Source organism: Bombyx mandarina, chromosome 11 (assembly GCF_030267445.1).
Source record: "Bombyx mandarina strain Sakado chromosome 11, ASM3026744v2".
Lineage (NCBI taxonomy): Eukaryota > Metazoa > Arthropoda > Insecta > Lepidoptera > Bombycidae > Bombyx > Bombyx mandarina.
Window position 1 is genome coordinate 14688005 of NC_143218.1, and position 22232 is coordinate 14710236.

General features: G+C 37.5%; 2 protein-coding genes across 3 annotated transcripts; both read right to left on the reverse strand.

Annotated features, from left to right (window-relative positions):
* Positions 1-304: 304 nt before the first annotated feature.
* Ilk (integrin linked kinase) lies at positions 305-10724 on the reverse strand. The gene is made up of 8 exons (XM_089731049.1): positions 10443-10724; positions 9264-9429; positions 8508-8692; positions 7235-7404; positions 5333-5478; positions 4578-4802; positions 3669-3857; positions 305-1564 (listed from the first exon to the last, which is right to left on the reverse strand). The coding sequence occupies exons 1-8, from the start codon at positions 10529-10531 to the stop codon at positions 1376-1378; spliced, it is 1359 nt and encodes a 452-aa protein (XP_089587175.1). The 5' UTR covers positions 10532-10724; the 3' UTR covers positions 305-1375.
* Positions 10725-15641: 4917 nt separating this feature from the next.
* On the reverse strand, positions 15642-18624 carry snf (U1 small nuclear ribonucleoprotein A snf). Of its 2 annotated transcripts, none has more exons than XM_089731050.1 (5): positions 17863-18624; positions 17673-17774; positions 16414-16652; positions 16053-16321; positions 15642-15852 (listed from the first exon to the last, which is right to left on the reverse strand). In XM_089731050.1, the coding sequence occupies exons 2-5, from the start codon at positions 17674-17676 to the stop codon at positions 15693-15695; spliced, it is 672 nt and encodes a 223-aa protein (XP_089587176.1). In that variant the 5' UTR covers positions 17677-17774; positions 17863-18624; the 3' UTR covers positions 15642-15692. The 2 variants fall into 2 exon arrangements, with proteins under 2 accessions (XP_089587176.1, XP_089587177.1); XM_089731051.1 differs by having other exon boundaries at positions 17859-18298.
* Between the last annotated feature and the right edge of the window lie 3608 nt (positions 18625-22232).

Consider the following 22232-nt stretch of genomic DNA (forward strand, 5'->3'; position numbering starts at 1 on the left):
ATTAGACGCTACTCGTTGCTAACACTCGCGCTGGCCTGTAACAGGAATACTACGCGCATGCGTTCGAGTACCACACATTCACTCTCGCTCTGTCTCTTTCTATTCCCCCTCCCCGGGAGCGTTAAACGTTTAACGCAACCTTGTTGGAAGTCGCATTAGAAGTTTCACTTCAAAATACGCGTTATGTTTCTTGGACCAGTGCCACCCACCGTAAGTTGGTGAAGCTATAGCAAAAAAAAAACATAGCTTTTAAATATCGGATAACTAGCGGACGTACAGACCCGGTTAAACAAAAAGACACACATTAATTTTATAATATATTAGGATTAGATTAGATTACTACAAATCAAGACCTCATTAACAGTATTAAGGCACGCTTATGTCACATTTCACATTTGAATAACGTTTTAAGACACATTTATAAGCTATTATTGTAAGACAGAGATTCTCTAAATAAATACTATTTAATAGTTATTTGACAAGACAACATTGAAGGCATGAGAGGCATTGATGATGATTGACATGACATGATTTTAACTTATCCAATAGAACATTTCAAATTTCAATTGCTTCTAATGCATATATGTATGTATATATATATTTTTGTAGACCATTTTTTGATAAGTTCTATTGAGATAATTCATCTGAAAATAAAGTCTGTTGGTTGACCTGAGTATATTATGTATTTATAAATACAAAAAATCTCAAGACGAATCTTTATGCGAGTTTTCCTTCATTCAACGTGATGCTTGGATCTAGAAAAATGGCACTTATTGATAAAATTAGTATTGACCTCGGCGGGTATGAAATATATTATTATTACGTTACTTTCATAATTAATATTATTATATATTTTTCAAAATACACCATTGAATACTATAAAGCTTACTTATTTTAGTATTATATATTTTAGCACCGATTTAAATATTAGTATTTATAAAACATTTCTCGTGTTAATGTTAAATTTTCATTACCATTAAAACATAAATCAAAATAATCTGAACACAATCTAAATAGAACGATTACGCAACAAAAAATTAAAAATAATGGCTGTTAGAAAAACCTTTAAGTGCTTGCATGTTTTTGTGACACGTATTAAACAATTGTTTTAGTTGTTCGGTAATACGTAGGATTTTTTACATAATGAAGCCATTGGGTATTGTATTATTTTTAAATAGATAAGGCAATGACTGTATTGTCAATTTAAAAATATATTAGATCTGGTCAACGAGTATTAACAACACATGACACATCTCTATAGTGTTTAATCTTCAAGATCCCATTGCCTTAATGAAGTAAAAAAAAACGTATCAAAACCATTTGAGGAAAAAAAAGTTACCAAATTAAAACGGATTAATTGTGTCGTTCAACAAAATCAGCGTTTCATCTTCTCTAAAATCGGTAGGATCATTTCGAAAGATGGTCGTTTCCCGGGATCCTCGTTCATGCAGATCTTAATGAGTTTCGAGATGTGAGGCGACACTCCCGGAGGTATGCTTATACGAAGACCTTCAAGCGCTATCTTCATGCCGCACTCCATTGGTGACAGATCCGCGAATGGTATCTGCGTATAAAATTAATACGTTTTTGAGAGAAACTAATCATGATTTTGCGAAGTCGTATCACAAAACATTTTTCAGTCGCATCACAAAATGGTTTTGGCTATCCCTAGATTTTAGACATGGACTATATAAATTGGACAGCGAAAAGAAGCAATCAGTCTATCTTAGATCAACTGCAGATTAAGACTAGACTGTCCACACTCTGCCTTCGCCGCGCACTCGAGTACTTCGGTCATATTGCTCGGAAAACACCGGACTATTCGTGACAGGGAAGATCGAGGGAAAGAGACCGCGCGGGCGCAGTCCGACAAGGTGGTTCGACCAAATCCGCACCACACTAGAGATCCCATTCCACGACGCCCTTCATGCGGCCAATGATCGGAGGCGCTGGCGGGACATCACAAGGAGTAAAATCATGTCGAATTATAATGGTCACGACCCTCAGCAGTGAGGAAACGACGCGAGGAGGGAGATTTTAGACTCCAATTATTTTTATGTTATCACAGGAGCACGTCTGAAGTCGTCGTGGCCTAAAGGATAAGACGTCCGGTGCGTACGTGTTGAGCGATGCACCGGTGTTCGAATCTCAGGCGGGTACCAATTTTTCTAATGAAATACGTACTCAACAAATGTTCACGATTGACTTCCACGCGTCGAAAGTGTTCGACTTGTGAAGAATGATCTCGACAGTTCTAGGGATGTCGTATCGACTATAAAAGCGTTGCAGAGATGGTACGTGGTTAGTTAGCATTCGGAACTACTCGAAGCGAAACAGCGAACAGATCACCTGAAGCGAAGTAGTGAGTGTTCTAATTGCTAATACAGTTTTAATTTGTGCTTTGGTGGAGCTTTTTAGTTATCCTGAATCCCAGCGCATAACATTATATACTGGTAGTAGGACCTCTTGTGAGTCCGCGCGGGTAGGTACCACCACCACCCTGCCTATATCTACTCTAAAGCAGTAATGCGCTTCGGTTTGAAGGGTGGGGTAACCGTTATAACTATACTGAGACCTTAGAACTTATATCTCAAGGTGGGTGGCCCATTTACGTTGTAAATGTCTATGGGCTCCAGTAAACACTTAACACCAGGTGGGCTGTGAGCTCGTCCACCCATCTAAGCAATAAAAAAAATGTTATTTTGTTTTTGAAGAACCTTAGACATAAATCGTGTCTATACACATTTAGTCAACATACAATTCATCAAAAGAGAGAACATTGAGGAATACTTACTATTATGGGAATGTGATTGGTTATTATTGATTATATTATATGATTGGTAACATGTATGGTTAATAATGTATGAATCTCATTATGAGAACAGCTGACTGTGCATCTACGGTTCGCCGTTGCCGAAGTTAATATCAATTGCCTTAATCATTGTTTTATGTGTTAAGTGATTGAACATGAGCTCCAAATCTCAGTTTTATAGAACACAGGCTGTTCCACCCTTCAAACTGGAACGAATTACTGCTTTGCGGTAAACCTAGGCGGGGTGGTACCTACCTGTACAGACGTGCAGTGGGTGGCGGATTTACGTTGTAGACGTCTATGGGCTCCAGTAACCACTTAACACCAGGTGGGCTGTGAGCTCGTCCACCCATCTAAGCAATAAAAAATATGTTATTTTGTTTTTGAAGAACCTTAGACATAAATCGTATCAATACACATTTAGTCAACATACAAATCATCAAAAGAGAGAACATTGAGGAATACTTCCTATTATGGCGATGTGATTGGTTATTATGTGATTGGTAACATGTATGGTTAATAATGTATGAATCTCATTATGAGAACAGTTGACTGTGCATCTACGGTTCGCCGTTGCCGAAGTTAATATCAATTGCCTTAATCATTGTTTTCATGTGTTAAGTGATTGAACATGAGCTCCAAGTCTCACTCCTATAGAACACAGGCCGTTCCACCCTTCAAACTGGAACGAATTACTGCTTTGCGGTAAACCTAGGCGGGGTGGTACCTATCTGTACAGACGTGCAGTGGGTGGCGGATTTACGTTGTAGACGTCTATGGGCTCCAGTAACCACTTAACACTAGGTGGGCTGTGAGCTCGTCTACCCATCTAAGCAAGAAAAAATAAAAATGAAACCTCTCTGGTGGCCAGCTCCCACAACAGCACGGCGAAGCTCCACATGTCTGCGGCCTCCCAGTTCCGCTTGGCGGCCGGCTTGAGCAGAGCCTCGGGGGCCATCCACGCCGGCGCGTACACCCGCCCGCGCTCTTGGAACGAAAACTTCGCGTCCGCCATGTTGATGCGGGCCGTCAGGTCTTCGTCGATCTGTACAACACAATGTGTCGACACAATTAATTATTATTTTTATATTATTATATTACAATTTCTTGCCCTAAAAACGTCATTACGGATCCGCCCGATCCATTAACAGTGCTTTTAGGTACCGCAAGCACTCGGCACAAGGGTTCGACGAGTAAATTAACCTATAGACACAGCCCACTGAGTTTCTCTAATCTTCTCAGTGGGTCGCGTTTTCAAACAGGTGAGATTTTTTTTTTCTGACACACTAAAGCTACAGGATGCTAATTTCATAGTTTGTTTAAAAGCACAAACTATATTTGGAAATACAATTTGGAGGAGAATAAAGGCGGAAACACATTATTAAAACGTGACGCGACCCGATGAAACGCGATGCGTGTCGAGTCGAATCAAATGTATCGTTTTCTATAGACCAGAATCACACTATGAACATCGGACGCGACGCCATGCGCGCACACGCCACCCTCCAAAAAGTCCTCTGAAAAAGTCTCTTTTACTGAGCTTAAAATTCATCACATATCATCTCATTTGTAAATTCAATTCATTTTAATCATTTGTTATGTCGGGATTAGTTTCCTTCGTTTTTTATTATTCATAAACTGTAAGTAAATAACTAAAAACGGCGAATTATAAAAATCTTATTACTTGACGCTGGCTAATGCACAAACCGTGCCGGAGCCAACAAAAATTAAAAAAAAAAGAAGAAGGTGGGGAGTACGGCCGTACCATGATGTGTTTGCTGTTGAGATGGTAGGCGGGCAGGATGGTGTCCCGCTGCAGCGAGTGCAGGTAGCGCATGCCGCGCGCCACGTCGTGCGCCAGCCGCAGCGCCGCCGCCGCGTCCACCACCACGCGCCCGCCCGCGCCGCCGTGCAGCAGCGCGTGCAGCGAGCCCCACGACATGTACTGCGAGATCACCACCAGCGACGGCGGCGACACGCAGCACCCGACCTGACGCAACGCGCACCTTAGTCCGACCTTAATCTTCACAACGATCACGCCCACGACCGCAATTTTTCCCGTTCTACGTGCTTTTTTTTTATTGCTTAGATGGGTGGACGAGCTCACAGCCCACCTGGTGTTAAGTGGTTACTGGGGCCCATAGACATCTACAACGTAAATGCGCCACCCACCTTGAGATATGAGTTCTAAGATCTCAGTATAGTTACAACGGCTGCCCCACCCTTCAAACCGAAACGCATTACTGCTTCACGACAGAAATAGGCAGGGCGGTGGTACCTACCCGCGCAGAATCACAAGAGGTTCTACCACCAGTTTAAGTTGCTTGTTTAGACGTCAAATAAGATAGTGTTTTCTGTTGAACTTTAAATAATAATGGTTCCTTTGTTCCTCAATACATTTTAAATTAAGATTTATTAATTGTCTAAAAATAGTCATGAGACAAAAAATTTAACATGTGTTGTACTAAGAGTGATTCTACAGTAATAAGAAGGTATATTAAAATCAAACGCCCAACTTACCACTGGCAAAATATTGGGATGAGAAAATATTCTCAATTTAGGAAATTCTTCATTGAAATCTCGTTGTATACGAGGCGTGCATTCCCTTATGGCTAATATCTTCGCCACAATGTCGTTCTTTTGCCATCTGCCTCTCCATGTTTCACCTAAAATAAAGAATAAGAGTTATTTTTATATTGACACTAGCGACCCGCCCTCGCTTCGCTTCGGAAACATTAAATTTTATTATTGATAGCGGAGTCCAGCGATGTTACCTGCGATTATTGTTGTACCGCGGGTGACGCCGCGGGGCGAAGCTAGTCTAAAAAAATCCTTATATCATCAGCTACTTATCAGTGAAAGTCTCGTCAAAATCGGTGCAGCCGTTCGAGATATTAGCCGGAACAAACAGACAGACAGACAGACAAAAATTGTGAAAAATGTTATTTTGGTGTATGTACCGTATATACCTAGTCAGGTCATAAATTCTGTCACATGTTTAATGTAAAATAATTGAAACAAGTTTATTCATTATGTAACCATTCATATATCAAAATGAACTTAACAAAATATAGATTCTTATGACACTAAAGTTTATTCAAAATGACCTCCGTGATTTTGAATACATGCCTTCAATCTGCGCGGCCAGTCGTCTATCGCAGCACGAACGAGGTCCATGTCAATATCGGCGGCTGCCTTAATCAAGGATGTCTTGAGTGACTCCAAATTGGGATGAGGCTTTGAGCACGCCTTTTCCTCCAAGTGTTGCCATATCTTGTAATCTAACGGATTCAAATCTGGACTGGAGGAGGGCCAGTCTTCGTGCCGGATGAAGTCGATTTCACGCGCCGCCAGCCAGTCTTGTGTGCTCTTCGCTCTATGAGCTGGCGCCGAATCTTGTTGGAATACCCAGTGCATGTTATTGAACATGGTATGAGAAACAGGTTGCACAAGGTTCGTCAGGACTGTATTTTGATACACAAATGCATTCGTTTTTACACTTTTCTCACAAAAATGTACCTCTGTTAAGCCCCAATAAGAAACTCCCAACCATACCATGAGCGAGGATGGAAAATGACCTCGTTGGACACGCGGAATACGGTTGCTCGCTTCTTCACTACTGTGTGCGTAAAAATTTTTTCATCCGAAAAAAGAATTTCCCGATATTTTTTTCCCGCGTACCGCTTCAACAAAGCGCGGCATCTCTTCAGTCTCAGGTCCATTAGACGAGCATTCAAACGATGTCCTGTTTTTCTTCGATATCCCCGAAGCCCTAAGTCTTCATTTAACACCCTTTTCACCGTGGTTCTGCTTAACCCTATCTGAAGGGCCAACAGTTTCTGCTTACGTTTGGGATTTCTTTGAATTCGCGCCTTCACAGCTTTTATCACTGCTGGAGTCCTAACAGACCGAGGGCGACCACTTCTTGACCTGTCATCTACACTAGAGTCTTCATTGTATCGTTTGATGGTACGATAACCGAATCTTTTGGTTATATTCAAATTTTTCAGTATGTTAAAAATTTTAATTGGCGCGTAACCGCAACGATGCAACGCAATAACTGCAACATGGTCTTCTTTAAGCGTCCACTCCATATTTAAAAATGAGTAAAATTCTAAAAGTATACATTTTTATTTTCATGAACAATTCGAAATTCGAATTCAATAAACTTTTTTGTGGCCAGCATTCTAAAAGAAAAGTTTTTACTGTGTGACAATACTTATGACCTGACTAGGTATTCATATGCATGTAGTAAAAGCGGTTATTTCAATATTGCAAACACACACTCCAATTTTATGTATAAGTATAGATGTTGCATTAATGTGTCCATAACCTACTAGTATATTATCACTTATAAGAGTTAGTAAAGAATATATTATGTCTTGATGAAATTATTGCTCTATTATTCCTATCATCCATTACCTGAAGGAGTCACAGCGATTTGGGTGTGCAGTGCTAACTCATTGATGTTGATGCCCTTATGGCGTGAGAGCGTGGCGTCACGGCTGCGAGTCTTGTAGCCAAGCCAGGACTGGTCCTTAAATTGTATTTTCTTCAGGTCTTGCCCCTGTTGAGTAGCTAGCTCGTGCAACCTGTAAAGTAAAATTTTCTTATACTAGAGGTCCCGCAGTAGTCGAAATTCGACTATAATTAATTGGAATTGTAAGTTTGTACACTATTATGATTGTATTTTATACTTCTATTATCACAAGTTTCGCCAAGACTACACTATAAAAAATATTAACAAAGACAAACAATATGTTATTTAATCTATTCTCAATTGGACAACTGACGTCAAGAACAAAAGTTTGACAATAAATAGTATGCATGCGTGTGTGCGTCAAATACATTGTCATGGTATGTAGTGTGTGTAATGTTTTCTTTATTGATTTAATGTATCTTTTATGCATTATTTAAAAAAAATATTAGTATTGTGCACTTCTTCTCTATATTCTCTATAAGTGTGTAAAATGTCATACTCCTCCGTCCGCGCAATTTTCGTAAAAAGGGATACAAAGTTTTTGCTTCACGTATTAATATATAGATTAGTACATTACAACATAGTAGCTGTGGTATTAAAAGATTTTTATTAACATTTTTTTAATGAAGTGCTTGCCCTTGGCCTGGTACTTTTTCATTTAACAATGACAGGACATGACCTTGAGACATGAGTTGTAAGGTCTCACTTTTAACAGTACAACGGCTGCCCCGCCCTTCAAACTGAAACGCATTACCGCTTCACAGCAGAAATAGGCAGGGTTATGGTACCCACCCGCGCGGACTCACAAGACGTCCTACCACCAGTAATTACGCAAATTATACTTTTGCAGGTTTGATTTATATTGCACGATGTTGTTCCTTCACCAAGTCAATCGTGAACATTTGTTAAGTAAGTAATTCATTAGAAAAATTGGTACCCGCCGGCGGGATTCGAAATCGATGCATCACTACATATACACCGGACGTCTTATCCTGTAGGCCACAACGACTTCAATGTAACCTCTTGACTTTAGCTGAGAGGGAATGGTTTGCTAACAACTGCCTCTAATGAGAGTGTAACAACTCAGAGTCAGTTCCGCTGAGAAAATCCCGAGAGAAACTCAAGAGGCTAGATAGTTTTAAAGAACACTTGGTTTTATAAAGAAAATTATATGAAAAAAGAAATATAAAATTGAATCCTTAAAAAACTCTTTACCTTTGTACAAGTTGACCTCTCGTTTTGTCTAGAGGTGTATCACCATACTTGTTCGCTATTGAAACAAGAGCACCAGCAAGGACTAGATCTTCAGCTATGGCATTGTAGCCCCAGAAGCAAGCATAATGAAGTGGCGAGTTCCCATGCTCATTTGTGAAGTTCACATCTACTCTGTTTTGTAAAAGCTGAAAATAAATTTATGAATATCATGAATTGCATGCGCCAATCATACTTTTGTTCGGATTATTTTTAAGTTATAGAAACAGTACAAATAATAATATTTTTTACAAAAACAATTTATTTGAAATGTATTTGTTATAGATGTCACCTCCATTATGAGATTTGATAGAACCAGCAGTTCAGTTTCATCACCTAATGAGCCATGCACTATTCCTTAAATGTAGAAAATAACACCATAAGAAATAAAATACAAAACATAATATTGATAGCGGATGGAGTAAACCCAAAGAGACGAAGAGTATAAAAGAACATTAGGCCTATTTCTATCGCCTATTTCTGCCGTGAAGCACTAATCCGTTTCGGTTTGAGGGGTGGGGTAGCCGTTGTAACTATACCGAGACCTTAGAACTTATATCTCACGGTGGGTGGCGCATTTACATTGTAGATGTCTATGGGCTCCAGTAACCACTTAACACCAGGTGGGCTGTGAGCTCATCCACCCATCTAAGCAATAAAAAAAAATGCTCCTTGATCAAACAGATTAAACATGCATAAATAATATTCATGAGAAATTACCAATTGCACAACAGGTCTGTGACCATGGGCAGCTGACAGATGCAGAGGTGTATCATCTCCCATGTTAGTCACGTTAATTCTTGCTCCACGCTTAATCAGCATCTCTACAATCTTAAGGTGCCCTTCTTTGCAAGCCCAATGAAGTGGACTAAAGCCATGATCATCGCTACAATTATTTTCTCATTATAATTATTAATCATAGATATATCAATTATAAATAGCCAATCTGATGATTTCACTTTTGGAAATAGTTTCAAAATTAAATATACTTAGATATTATGAAACATTTTTCTTGAGTTATGTTTAATGCATGAAGTCTTAAATAATAATAAAGTGATGTAAGTGTTTTTAGTGAACAATATAGGTTATTTTTATTTGTAAAATATCAAAGACCTATTGCAAGAACTCATGTACATATAAGTATGCAAAATGTTTTCCATTTAAATTATCAATTTGTTTTTTTGAAAAAATATTATTTTTATTATATACTGTATTGGTAATAACACTAATAAAATCAACTGTGTTTTGTAAATAACACCAAGTGGAATTTAAAAGAACAAAGTTTATGCTATAGAGCAGTTACACATTACAATTTGAAGGGTAAACAAAACTAATTGGGTCACTTGCACATTCACCCACCTATACAATAAAAAACTAAGCAGTAATAACATAGGAACAGGAAAATTGTTGTGTTAACTAAAGGTATAGGACTGTTGTGACTCATGCAGCAGAAATAAGAGGAAATATAAAACTTTTAATTAGAATACAAAATCCATGTTAATATACTATATGTGCACATAATGAGGAGCAATTTTGAATTGATCTTTGCTTTTTAGATCTACATTCAGGTAGAAGACTACATAATCGTAAAAGTCATTTTTTCATTTGAAGATCTCTCATTTGTACAATTCATTTAATTATGAAGTTTTTTGCACATAATGTTTCGTAGTTTATTTGAAATTACTTTTCAAATTCCTGCAATTGTAGTTTTTCTTGATAATTTAGATGCAAATTTGTCGAACAGTATATAAATGACCTCATAGCTGTTACATACTTATGATATTTTTGTGGGAGCTGACGTGTTTGTACACTCCGCTGTGGGCGTGACAACATATCTTGACCATCTGGTCGTAGCAAAAACTTTAAGGACTAAAAAAACCTAAAACACTTTAAACTCACCCTTGATTCATATCATGTTCGGTATCATCGAGCCAAACTCTTACTTGCAAAGCATTTCCTTCTCTACACCATTGAAATATATCTTCCATTTCTTAAATCGCTTTAAACAACGGACACGATTTTTTTTAAACTATTAACTAAACGGTTAATTTCGGTAAAAAATGTAATTTAAACGTTGAAATTAAAGAAAAATTACTAATTGTTCCAATATTTTTGATTTAACATAATAATATAAATTGTAAATATGTTATCTGTGAATTCTGTGATTACACTTTTTTAAATATATTTTTTAAAGAGTTTTTATGACCTGGTAACTAAAACTTTTAAGTCAAGTCTTATTATAATTTATATTCTTATTTTTATGAAAAATTATAACATGGAGTGAAATGAAATGACGATGATTAATTTGAGACATTAATCAACTGTGATGAAATTAAATGAAATGAGATGTGATGATATGGGATGAAATATAATCTCAGTAAAATGGTGGTCATTTATTTAATAAACCACCATTATTACTAGAGGTCGGACTAGGTAGATCGATTTAAGATCGTTGACTTCAAACGTAGAGGATAATATGGATATGCCTCCAAAATACCGGAACTTCATATTTATTGTGATATTTGTTCCGGAATTTTGAAATTAGCGTGAATCTGTGTTTAAGGTGAAAAATGTATTAATAATATTAATCTACGCTACCAGTGCTAGCTAATGGTGAAAGAAATCAGTATTTTATTTTATGCAAAAACGCCATGGAATAGTTACACCGTATTTTGTCCCTTTCAGTTGAATTAGAAATGACGCTTGTCAGTATGAGACAAAACTTAGACAGGGTTTTTGTTATCTCATAAATATAGAAATTTTATCCGATGAGGATTAAACATTTTTTTTTCAATTAAAAAAAATAATCATTATGGATAAAATGGCATGTCGATATTATAATATCTTGACGAAAGTATATAAAATCAATCTACCTACTCCGACCACTGGTTATTACATTAAAACCTGAAGAAACATTAAATAGACAAAATAAAACAAACCACACAACTTCACTCCTCGCGTTCCCGCCAAAGAGTCCACCATAGATAGTCCAAAGAATATACACCTACTACTTGTATGACATCTACTGCATCTTTGTAAAAATAACACTAATTTAAATGTTCTTCAAGCTTTGACTGTTTCAAGATTTTTTTAGAATACAATCAATATTCAGTCTAACATTCCACTTTGAAACACATCATCATCTTCAAGTGTCTTCCCAATGCTGAGTGTATGTCTCTTCAAATGCATTCCATTCTTTTTGATCTCTTGCTTTTCACATTCAGTCCTTGCCAGCTATTTTGACCAGGTCGTCGGTCCACCTCATTTGTTGTCTGCCCATGTTCAGTACAGGGTCTTCATGCTAATACTTTTGTGCCCCACCGATTGTCAGTGCTACGGCACATGTGGCCGGCTGACTTTCAATTTCTGCGAGCAATCACTTTGGCTATGTCAGTCACACCAGTTCTTCTGCACATTTCGGTATTGCGCACCCTATCTTGTAGAGAAATGCCTAACATAGCCCGTTCCATGGTTCTTTGTGTGACTTGCATTTTGGTCATAGTTTGCTTTGTGAGCGTCCATGTCTCGGCCCCATATAATATAACAGGGAGAACGGGATTGAACGATAGGCAGCGGCTTGGCTCTGCCCCTGGCATTGCTATAGTCCATGGGCAACGATAACCACTCACCATCAGATGGGCCGTATGCTCGTTTGCCTACGAGGGCAATAAAAAAAAAGACACATTGTTCGAATGTCGACACTTCATTTTCATAGGTGTATTCCCCTTTAGTACCTCGGTCAGTTTACCGAAAGCAGCGCATTCTAGCTGTGTGCGGCGCTTTATCTCCCGTTCCTGTCTGGTTCTATTGAGACCAGAAACCATACCAGAATACATACATACCATGAGTATGTATGTATGTATGAATCTCCACTCTCTGTATTTTTAGGCCTCTAACTTGAATGTTTTTTTTTATTGCTTAGATGAGATGCCAGGCCCACCTGATGTCAAGTGGTTACCGGAACCCATAGACATCTACAACGTAAATGCTGCCACCCACCTTGAGACATGAGTTGTTCACGGCAGAAATAGACAGGGTGGTGGTACCTTCCCGTGCGGACTCACAAGACGTCCTACCACCAGTAAGAATGCTTCTTTACTTGTAGAATAGCATCCTGGTAGACAGATTTGAATGCCTCCACTTAACTCGTGTCGATTAGTGATCTCTGTAGAGAGTATATTACCACCGTGCTCGACTGTATCAAAAGCCTTTTCATAATCTACAAAGGCTACTGTCAGGGGACCCCCGTCATGACCTATGCAAGCGTAGTGCTCGCTCACGCGGCCCGCACCAACTTGAAACCCCTTCAAGTCATTCAATCCCATTTTTGCAGGATAGCCGTCGGAGCACCATGGTTCCTTAGGAACCTTATTGAACAGCACTTAGGTACCTACCAAGTGGTGTTCAATAAGGTTATTTTGAAGGTGCGGTTCCATAGGTTTGGAAAAATGCAATAGTCATGCTATTGCATAAAAAATTTCAATACCACCAAACACACTAACTACCGACCGATACCTGAGTCATATTTACAAATTATTTACCAAAGTTATTACTTTGCGCCTTTCTAACAAATTTGGCTCATCACAACCAATAGAACAGGTTGGATTCCGCGGCGTCCTTTCCTCGATCGACCATATCCACACTCTACGACAAGTTAAGGAAAAATGCACGGAATACAATCGTCCCGACTTTTTTTTCCCTATCTATGCTGATAGCCTTGAGAGGCTATTTCAGCTTCTCCTTGACTTGTAGGTGAACTCACGAGGCTCAAACCGGGAGTGTTGTTAATACTGACCCTAGCAAGAGCAGTACTTCGCAGAATCTACCGTTGGATCGGAAACGCAACCCACTAAGAAGATCCGGCGAGAAACTTAGTGGTCTGTGTCTATGGGTTAAAGGGTGGACTCAATAAGTCTTCTGCGTTCGAGTTTTAATTCCAATGTTAAGTGGGCTCTTAAAATCCTATGGTCACTTTCTGTACTTGCCATGTTTAAGCATCTAAACTCAGTATGTTGTCGATTTGGTTTTTGGTCTTCCCGCCTGGACTCCTCCACGTCCACAACCTTTGGTCTTTATTCTGGAAGTAAGAACATATTCATAGCACACAATTTGTGCTGTTGGATGTAATTTGCAAGGGTTTGGTTTAGCCTCTATGGCTCCTTTGGTCTAATCCGATTTTTCCTATACTCTTCTTCCTCTTTAACGGCCTGGCCACGGGGATCGGCGGTGCGAACAGCGAAGCGGTGGACGAGGCGACCATTCGCGCAGCACCGTTTGCAGGCCACGGGTACTCACGTTCGCCGCCGCGACTAGTAAGGAAGTCCGACAGCGAAATGTCTATATAGAAATTATCTCGATATTGCTTACAAATTAATAGTTTTTTGGTTCAGGACCTATTATTTGGAAAAGATTGTGAAGTACATGATTTGAATAAGAATCGGAGTATACCTATAGATGGAGAATTCCACAAGAAGTACGAGAAATACTTTGGGTGGCTAGACTTCCAAATAGCTGGTCTAGCTAGTATTTCAGCTATATTTTTTTTTATTGCTTAGATGGGTGGATGAGCTCACAGTCCACCTTGTGTTAAGTGGTTACTGAAGCCCATAGACATCCACAACGTAAATGCGCCACCCACCTTGAGATATAAGTTCTAAGGTCTCAAGTATAGTTACAATGACTGCCCCACCCTTCAAACCGAAACGCATTACTACTTCACGGCAGAAACAGGCAGGGTGGTGGTACCCACCCGCGCGGACTCACAAGAGGTCCTACCCCCAGTAATTACGCAAATTATAATTTTGAGGGTTTCATTTTTATTACACGATGTTATTCCTTCACCGTGGAAATCAATCGTGAACATTAAAATTTGTTGAGTACGTATTTCATTACAAAAATTGGTACCCGCCTGATATTCGACTACCGGTGCATCGCTCAACACCGGACGTCTTATCCGTTCGGCCACGACGAGTTTAAAAATATAAAAAAATAATAAAAAATATAAAATATAAAAATTTCGGCGTTCATTTTTCGCGGCGAAAACAACTAAACTCATTTAATCACTGCACTATTCGCCGCGACTACCGCTCGACTCCGTACTCCTTATTCATGCATTTGTTTTGCTCGCCCGCCGCATCGTAAGTCGCCCGCGCGATTCGCTCGGTACATTTCGCCGGTCGCCGGTGCGCGTGGCTTGTTAGGTACATTTCTATGCGCTTATTTTAGTCGCTAGACGCTTCGCCGTTCGCACCGCTCGAATATTCGTATCGGCGAATGTCCCGTGGCCAGGCTGTTAGGTACATTTCTATGCTCTTATTTTAGTCGCTAGACGCCTCGCCGTTCGCACCGCGCGAATATTCGTATCGGCGAATGTCCCGTGGTTAGGTACATTTCTATGCGCTTATTTTAGTCGCTAGAAGGTACATTTCTATGCTCTTATTTTAGTCGCTAGACGCTTCGCCGTTCGCACCGCGCGAATATTCGTATCGGCGAATGTCCCGTGGCCAGACTGTAAGTTCTATCGAGTTTAGCACTGAAGTCTCCTATTGAAGTCGTGTAATAACGAGAATTCAATGCTAAACTCACTGCAACACTCAGCAAACAGCAATCCTTCTAAAACACATACTTATAGGTAATGGAAGTAGCGACTATTTTGATGGAACATCACCACATGAGCTATTCCATTATTTATTTTAAAGTTCATTATTTATTAATGGCAACCAATGATTGCGAAAGGGAAAAAATTGATCATTCCGAGATTTTTAGGTATAGTTTATTTTTGTTGCTGTATACGATAGGCAGACAGGCTCACTGACCTTCTGGTAATAAGTGGTTACATGAGCCCAGACATCATAATATGAAGTCTCAATGCATCATGTGAAGACTACCCTTCAAATAATATACAAATTGCAAGAAAATTCATGGCAGAAATACATACGACAGTGGTGCATACAACACAACTTTGTTTTATTTTAAGGTTGGGTTTAAGTCTCGGATGATATTCTTAAGGCTACAAAGTAAACTACACTTCTAAACTATCACAATAATATCACAGCCAGATCAGAGAGCTGTTTAGGCGGAGTGCAATGCTCAAAACAGTTCTCAGTTTCTCAATTTATTTATACTTAAAATTACATGTTTTACATTACACTATTTCTTAGCAAAAGTAATCTTCATTGCATGTGTTGGTGTTATTTTGAATCCTTGTAATGCTTCTTTGGCTGCTGCAGATTGCATTTCATTTCCGAATTCAACAAAAGCGATATCATGCCTGTTTGGCACGAGACGAACCTCCTTAAAACCTGGGAACCTAAAAAATATAATTTATTGATAAATTATAAGTTACTTAAAACTTAAAAAGTAACATTGTAACTTCAGTAATGAGAATGTGAGAGTTCCAATTCTCTACAACGTGCAGTTACATTAGAATTTTTGCTTTTATTGTTTTGTGTATTTTATTCTTATTTGATGATAAAAATTACTTTTTTAATGAAGTGAATGTGAACTTACTGATTGAACAACATTGATAACATCATCTCTGAAGTTTCATCTGGAAGGTTTGTCAAGAACAGAATTTGGTTGGGAGGTTGTTCCGCATTAACATTGTTTAAGATACCAGCACCAGGGATACCATGCCCAATAAGTCTGCTAGGATCTTTGTTTTTCTTTTTCTTCCCATCATCAGTACCTTTAGGTAGCTTTGGACGTTTAGGTCGTTCTTGAAATGTTCCTTTACTTTTTGCTATTATATCACTATCAATTTTTGAATACTGAATTCTCTGTAAAATAAAGTTTTATGTAAATCGAACTAGCAAATTGTGCAATTAGATAAATTTATTTTGATCTTGACATTTTCATTTGGAAACATTACCATTGGTTTATCATAGAATGGAAATCCTTGCATGCTCCGCAAAGCAACAGTGGCACTTGAAATTTCCTTGAAAATAACAAATGCTTGACCACGCATTTTTAAGGTTTTCATTGCTACTATATCCAATATTTGACCAAATTGTGAAAATATTGCATAAAGTGACTTCTTTAATTCTTCTTTTTTAATCTTTTCATTGAGATTATTGATATAAATCGTATGGTTGGGTCTTATATCCATTGCTGAAAAAAGTTGATGTTTATGAAATACAAATATCTTAGTATTGCAATTTGTTTATGTTTAATTTTTAGCCAAAAAGATGATTTACATTAATTGAGTGGCTTAGTTCATGATGTGTTCTCTAATCTCACAGATATAATTCCATATGTTAGTACTCTATATATCGACACTTGAAAGGCAAACATGACTAAGAGACAACGCGTGAACTTTACAGTAAACTAATTTAAAGTTGAAATACCTGAATTCTATTTTAACGAATCTAGCTGTAGGATTGAAATTATTTTAATAGACATAGAAATATATGTTTTTTGCACATCGAATATGGTTATTGCCTATCATTTATGTACAAAGCAGTTATTGTCGCTTAGTCACGTTTGCCTTTCAAGCGTCAATATGTATTTAATGTATAGTAAGTATCTGTTTATATTTCTAGAGGTGTGAAAACATAACACCAGTTCATTTGGGATGCTTAAGATATGACATTGAGCAATACAGATGTATCAATTCTGTTCACCTAGTCAAAGCTCAAAATTGATTCATATTTTTATATAAACTCTTTTCTCCATAATATCATCATACCCGAACAATATAGATTTGTAAAGTGGGAATCCAAAGCATTAAAATAGATATTAGAGAATATTTAAAACAATCTGGAGGTAGATGTATACACTGATTTCAAAAAAGTTTTAGAAAAGGCCAATCATGGAACTGTACTTAACAAAATAGTTTTGAATGGGATTGCGGAAAATTGCGATAGTCTGGGTTCAACGAACATCTGTCACAAAAGTTAGTTGATGGTCATCAGTCAAATGTTGTAGTGGGCTACATTAACTTTTATTGTGAAGTAGTGAAATTACTGTTTTATCTCATCACTGTTTGTTATTCCTCAATAAATAAAATAAACTTTATAGGTTATAAGAGTTTTCTTTTGATAGGTTAGTTTTAAACTATCGTAAATAATGGGATAATTAATAAGATGAATAATAGATAAAATTATTAAATGTATTTGTGTTTGTACTTACTCATTTTGATTACAAAACTAAGTTTTGTTTTTTAGACGAGAGGCGTTACAAGGAACGAATTCGACTGAACCAATGTGAGTGAAGGCGGAATCAAATTGTATACTGCAAGAATAAAACATACTAAATGTATTACCTTTGGATTAAAATGTTTAGTTAGGTATAAGTAGGTATTGTAAAAGTTATTACCTACCAAATTCTTTTTATAGGTCTAGGCAGTTTTCGTTGAAACAGGCGCGTCCCTAGCTAACATTCTAACATTTCTAAACTCTAACATAGATAAAACTTTGATGAGGCGCGTCACCGTAGACAATTTTGTTTTTCTCGTTTACCAACCATCTGTTAGGAGAAACGTAGCCCAGACATTCAAATCTTTTCAATGCCAAAACGGTGTATATTAATAGAAAAATGAAATCAACAGGATTTTCTAGCGGGAACGCGAAGAACGAAATTGTATGAATGGGGAAGTTTCCAAACACGTAAAAACAAAAAATAATTATATAAATTTAAAGACAATACAAAAATATTAAACCTAAAAAAATTATTTTAATATCTTTAAAATGACGACACTGTGAATTTTTTAATATCACCCACACGAAAATAAAAATCCGCGCGCACCATTCACGGTCATACGTCACAAGTCTTGTAGGCCGCCCTGTGCGGGACGGAACGCACTAGAACTGTTTATCTCGGCAGGGAGATTCGTGTTTTATGCTCGCATTACTATCTCAGAACACTATTTTAATTATTTATATTCATTTTATTTAAAAAAACACTGCTACTATTATCCCATGAGAGCTATGGAAATGTCCAAATAAGACATACATAACAACGACCACTCCGCTAGGAGTGTACGACTGAGAAGAAAAGAAAGACTATCTCAGACGTGATGTGTGTGGTTTTAGACTGTTTGACTTCCGTTGTATACATCCGTTGTATACAACTGCAGAAATATGAGGCGTAAAGGTTTCAAAATAAGTGACTACCTACATACCTACCTACATAATATTTTTTCTGCCGTACTTTTACATCTAATTATTACCGTTTTATTTGTATTTTCGTAAGACACTATCTACAGAAATACAATACCACACCTCTCTTAGTACTATATATACTGGTATATTTAGTTTAATAAACTGGTGGTAGGACCTCTTGTAAGTCCGCACGGGTAGGTACCACCACCCCGCCTATTTCTGGAGTGAAGCAGTAATGCGTTTCGATTTGAAGAGTGGAGCAGCTGTTGTAACTACACTGAGACCTTAGAACAGCGGTCGGGGAACCGGGGTAAATTACCCCAAATAGGGTAAAATGAAAGTTTTGTGAGTAAAAAGTATATATTGAAGTGAAACTTCTTTAGAATCGTTAAATTTTTAGTTATTGTTTTCTTTTCAAAATTATCATGGGATCTATAATATGAAAGATACTAAAAAGAAGCGATTTCGTTTTTTTTTTGTTCTTCGCCATGGGGTAATTATCAACCTACACAAAAATATTTTGGGGTAATAATTAAAAAAGTTCCCCGACTGCTGCCTTAGAACTTATATCTCCAGGCGGATGACGCATTTACGTTGTAGATGTCGATGGGCTCCAGTAACCACCTACCACGTTTTTTTTATTTATTAATTAGATGGGTGGACGAGCTCAGAGCCCACCTGGTGTTAAGTGGTTACTGGAGCCCATAGACATCTACAGCGTAAATGCGCCACCCACCTTGAGATATGAGTTCTAAGGTCTCAGTATAGTTACAACGGCTGCCCCACTCTTCAAGTGTATGTAATGAAGAGACTGAACAGATTATAAGTGTATGCTGCGAAGATTGTGCCGCGAGCCAGAGAGGTTGCAAGTACACTATAGCTCTAGTTATGTGGCTGAACCGAACAGAAGAAGAACCATCTTCTACGTCTGTAAAATATTATTGGACAAAAGTAAAGCTTTGTTGGAAGTAACTTAAAATTTATTAAAACTGCTGATTTGATTACACCGATATAAAAAAAAAAGTAAGGTTCCGAAGGTTGTTCTGCCTTCTGAATTCGTCGCATGAGTTTCCACTGAAAGAGACCGACAGATTAACAATGTCTGAAGTTTCTATAATATCGTCACTAATGTCGTTGCCTTGGAGTATTTCATTGCCTGAAGATTTAATATTTTTCTGCCTGAATTTTGTTAACCTTTATCTTTTTTTGCCCATTATATATACTTGTGTACCCTTATTTTTTGTTTTTATTTAAAATGTAATTAAAGTATTTCTCTTAATAAATTTATAATTATATCAGTAGTTAAGTATTATTAGATGAATAGATACTAACATAGATATTTACATCAATTGCTCTTCGCAGCAATACCGTACTGATTTTTCTGATAAAGATTCCTTTCTTTTCATAATTTTGCACCACTTACCTCTTATTTTTTTCTGCTTTGGTGCCGTAAAAAAATGTTTTCCAGAGGCAGTTAGAGTCGTGTTGGTACACTTAAGCACGATGCAGTATTTATAATGTATTTTAGTTTTTATGATAATACCTGATATTGTGTTGCGTTAGTCGCTGCGCGTCGTCCCGAGACGGGCGAGACTTATGACGTCAGCGCTAGGCCGGCCGGCCGCGCGTCATACGATTTAAAAATGGGAGGGAAAGCTTCATAACTCCGTCATTTGTGAAGATAATTGAAAAAAAAACCACTAGGATTTATTGCAGTCTTAGTGTGATTATTATAAAATAAATTTGAAAAAATGGAAACTTCCTTATTGTTTTACTTGTTAATTTATTATTTGTCCAGGTTTAAATATAATAGTGGTGGCTTTTAACTGTTAAGCATCTGTGAAAGTGCACAAATGTGGGAAAAAACGGTTAATAAGATTAATATTAAACTACTTGAAGAAGCACTAACTAAACTACGCTACTATAGAAAATGCCCCATCTGGTGTGAACTTTTCTTCTTTTTCCTAGCGTTTTCCCGGTCTAGTATCAGGGTTCGCTTTCCTACTTAAACTTCTCCACTTTGCTCGGCCTTCGACATACTTCTGGGTGAGGTTATTCTCCTCCAATATGCTTTTACCACATCCAACCAGCATTTCTTGGGCCTACCGCGGGATCTTGAACTTGGTACGTAGAAGTCGAGGTATCTATTTCCGACGTAGTCTGGGGGCTTACGGTTTATATGGCCGTACTATCGGAGATGAATTTCGTGCAGCTCATCTGTTACGTTATGAACTCCAACGCTGCCGCTGATGTAGTCGTTACGAATGTGATCTAGTCGTGTAACGCCACACATCAACCGCAGCAGCTTCATTTCAGTAACGTGCAGTTTGGAGACATGTTTTACGATGGCCAGCCACGATTCGCTGCCATAGAATAGGACTGGTCGAATGATGTACCTGTAAACGAAGCCTTTTAGCTTTACCGGAACCCTGCGGTCGCTTAAGACGCTCGTTACTCGAACTCGTGAAACACAAACTCTCAGTACTTGAATTTACTTGTCTTTACGACAAGTTCGTCACCTATCTTTATCGTTCGTTGGTTCCGTCGTCTAGTTAGTCTAGTAGTACACTGAACAAAAAAGTACTCAGAGCCGAGCCTTGGTGTATACCCACAGAGATTGGGAATTGGCTAGCATTTTAGCATTGAGAGCTAGAGTTAGTGAGACCGTTAAAGTATTGTAGCACTGTTTTTAAATAAATTAAAATAATCAAAGAAAATTACATTTACTGTCTACCTGTACCGGGAGTCTTCCAATATTGGAGTTCAAGTATCTATGGTATATAGGCTGTATAGGCTTAGATCCACTTGCCTTTCCTAATAAGGAAAAATTGTACCAAAAAAAAATATCTATGGTATTATCTATGGAGAGTAGGTATTATTTAAAGGTGACTGAAGTTAGCCCCTCAAAAAAAACTTTCTTTCCTGTTTTCTACTTATTTTCTATTAATTCGTTTGTTCATCATTTGTTCTTGATTGTTCACTGTTAATAATTGTTTGTTCTGCATTTATTCATTTTAAAAAAAATATTAAAAATATATGTACAAGTTAGCCCCCCGATTGCAATTTTTAATATTTTTTCGTCCTTAATGACTCGTAAATATTCATTTTAGATTGTTCTTATATAAAATACGTTTGTTCTCTTTCGAAATTACTCATTTTTTGTTTAATTAACTATTTGTATTAGTTGAATAAATGTATGCAAAATATGTGTACTGCGCATGCGTCAACTATAATGCCTCAACTTTCTACGCGGTTTTAATCGTGAAAAAAAAACAATTAAAAATCCTGAAGGATCAATTAATTGGTATACAGTTTAATTAAAAAAATTAAAAAATAAATAAATGACATAATGTGCATTCGCGTAAAGTTAGACCAAATACATTTTTTCCATCCTCTTACCTATCGTATTAAAATGTTATTTTACTAATGTTAGGAATATAATTTCGACTGTGTAAAAAAGTTATTATAATGTATACCTACATTATCTCTTGAAAGATAAATAATGAACATATTTACTTAGGTATTTGTTTATATTACCTATGTGAACTCCCTATCTTTTTTATACCTTCATAACGATAAGTAGGAGGAT